General features: G+C 65.9%; 1 protein-coding gene across 1 annotated transcript in view; it reads left to right on the top strand.

Annotated features, from left to right (window-relative positions):
- The first annotated feature begins 202 nt into the window (after positions 1-202).
- The window catches only part of Hgh1 (HGH1 homolog), a 3,945-nt gene continuing 3,675 nt past the window's right edge, over positions 203-472 (top strand). The window contains exon 1 of the mRNA XM_033759200.1: positions 203-465. Coding sequence (XP_033615091.1) covers positions 295-465 — 171 coding nt within the window. The 5' untranslated portion in view covers positions 203-294. The remainder of the gene's footprint in view (positions 466-472) is intronic.

Raw genomic sequence — 472 nt, 5'->3', positions numbered from 1 at the left:
ATAGCCCTCCTTCTGTGCGCCAGTTCTGAAACACCCTCAAAGCTTCTGGAGGTCAAGGATCAGGGCTCGCCAGGATCAGCGTGGCCAGCGCGGTAATACGCAGTCACACAAGGGGTTTCGCACCAGCAACCCCAAACTCCACCTTCCGCGCCCACAAGGCCCTGCGCCAGCCTAGGTCCCGCCTTTGCGGACCGCCCTAGACCCCAGCGCCTGGTCTGCAGCCTTGGATTGGCCCGACCGGCTTCCTTTCCTCTGGTGGGCGGGGCGACGGACTCTAGAGTTTGGCGTGGCGCGATGGCCGCCGGGCGGACCTGCACACTAGAGTCTGGGGTCAGTTCGAGGTCCGGTTCGCCGGCGGGGCCAGAGGCCTCCCCTAACGCAGAAGCGGCGGAGCTGCTGCCCTTTCTGAGGAGAGGTGCGCGCGCAGACCTGCAGGCGACGGCGGCCCAGTATGCCTTGGCGCTAACCGGAA

The sequence above is a fragment of the Fukomys damarensis genome, unplaced genomic scaffold (genome assembly GCF_012274545.1).
Source record: "Fukomys damarensis isolate Sample0158 unplaced genomic scaffold, DMR_v1.0_HiC HiC_scaffold_5, whole genome shotgun sequence".
Taxonomy (NCBI): domain Eukaryota; kingdom Metazoa; phylum Chordata; class Mammalia; order Rodentia; family Bathyergidae; genus Fukomys; species Fukomys damarensis.
The sequence above is the reverse complement of the archived record's forward strand: the minus strand, read 5'-3'. Positions and strand labels throughout refer to the sequence as shown.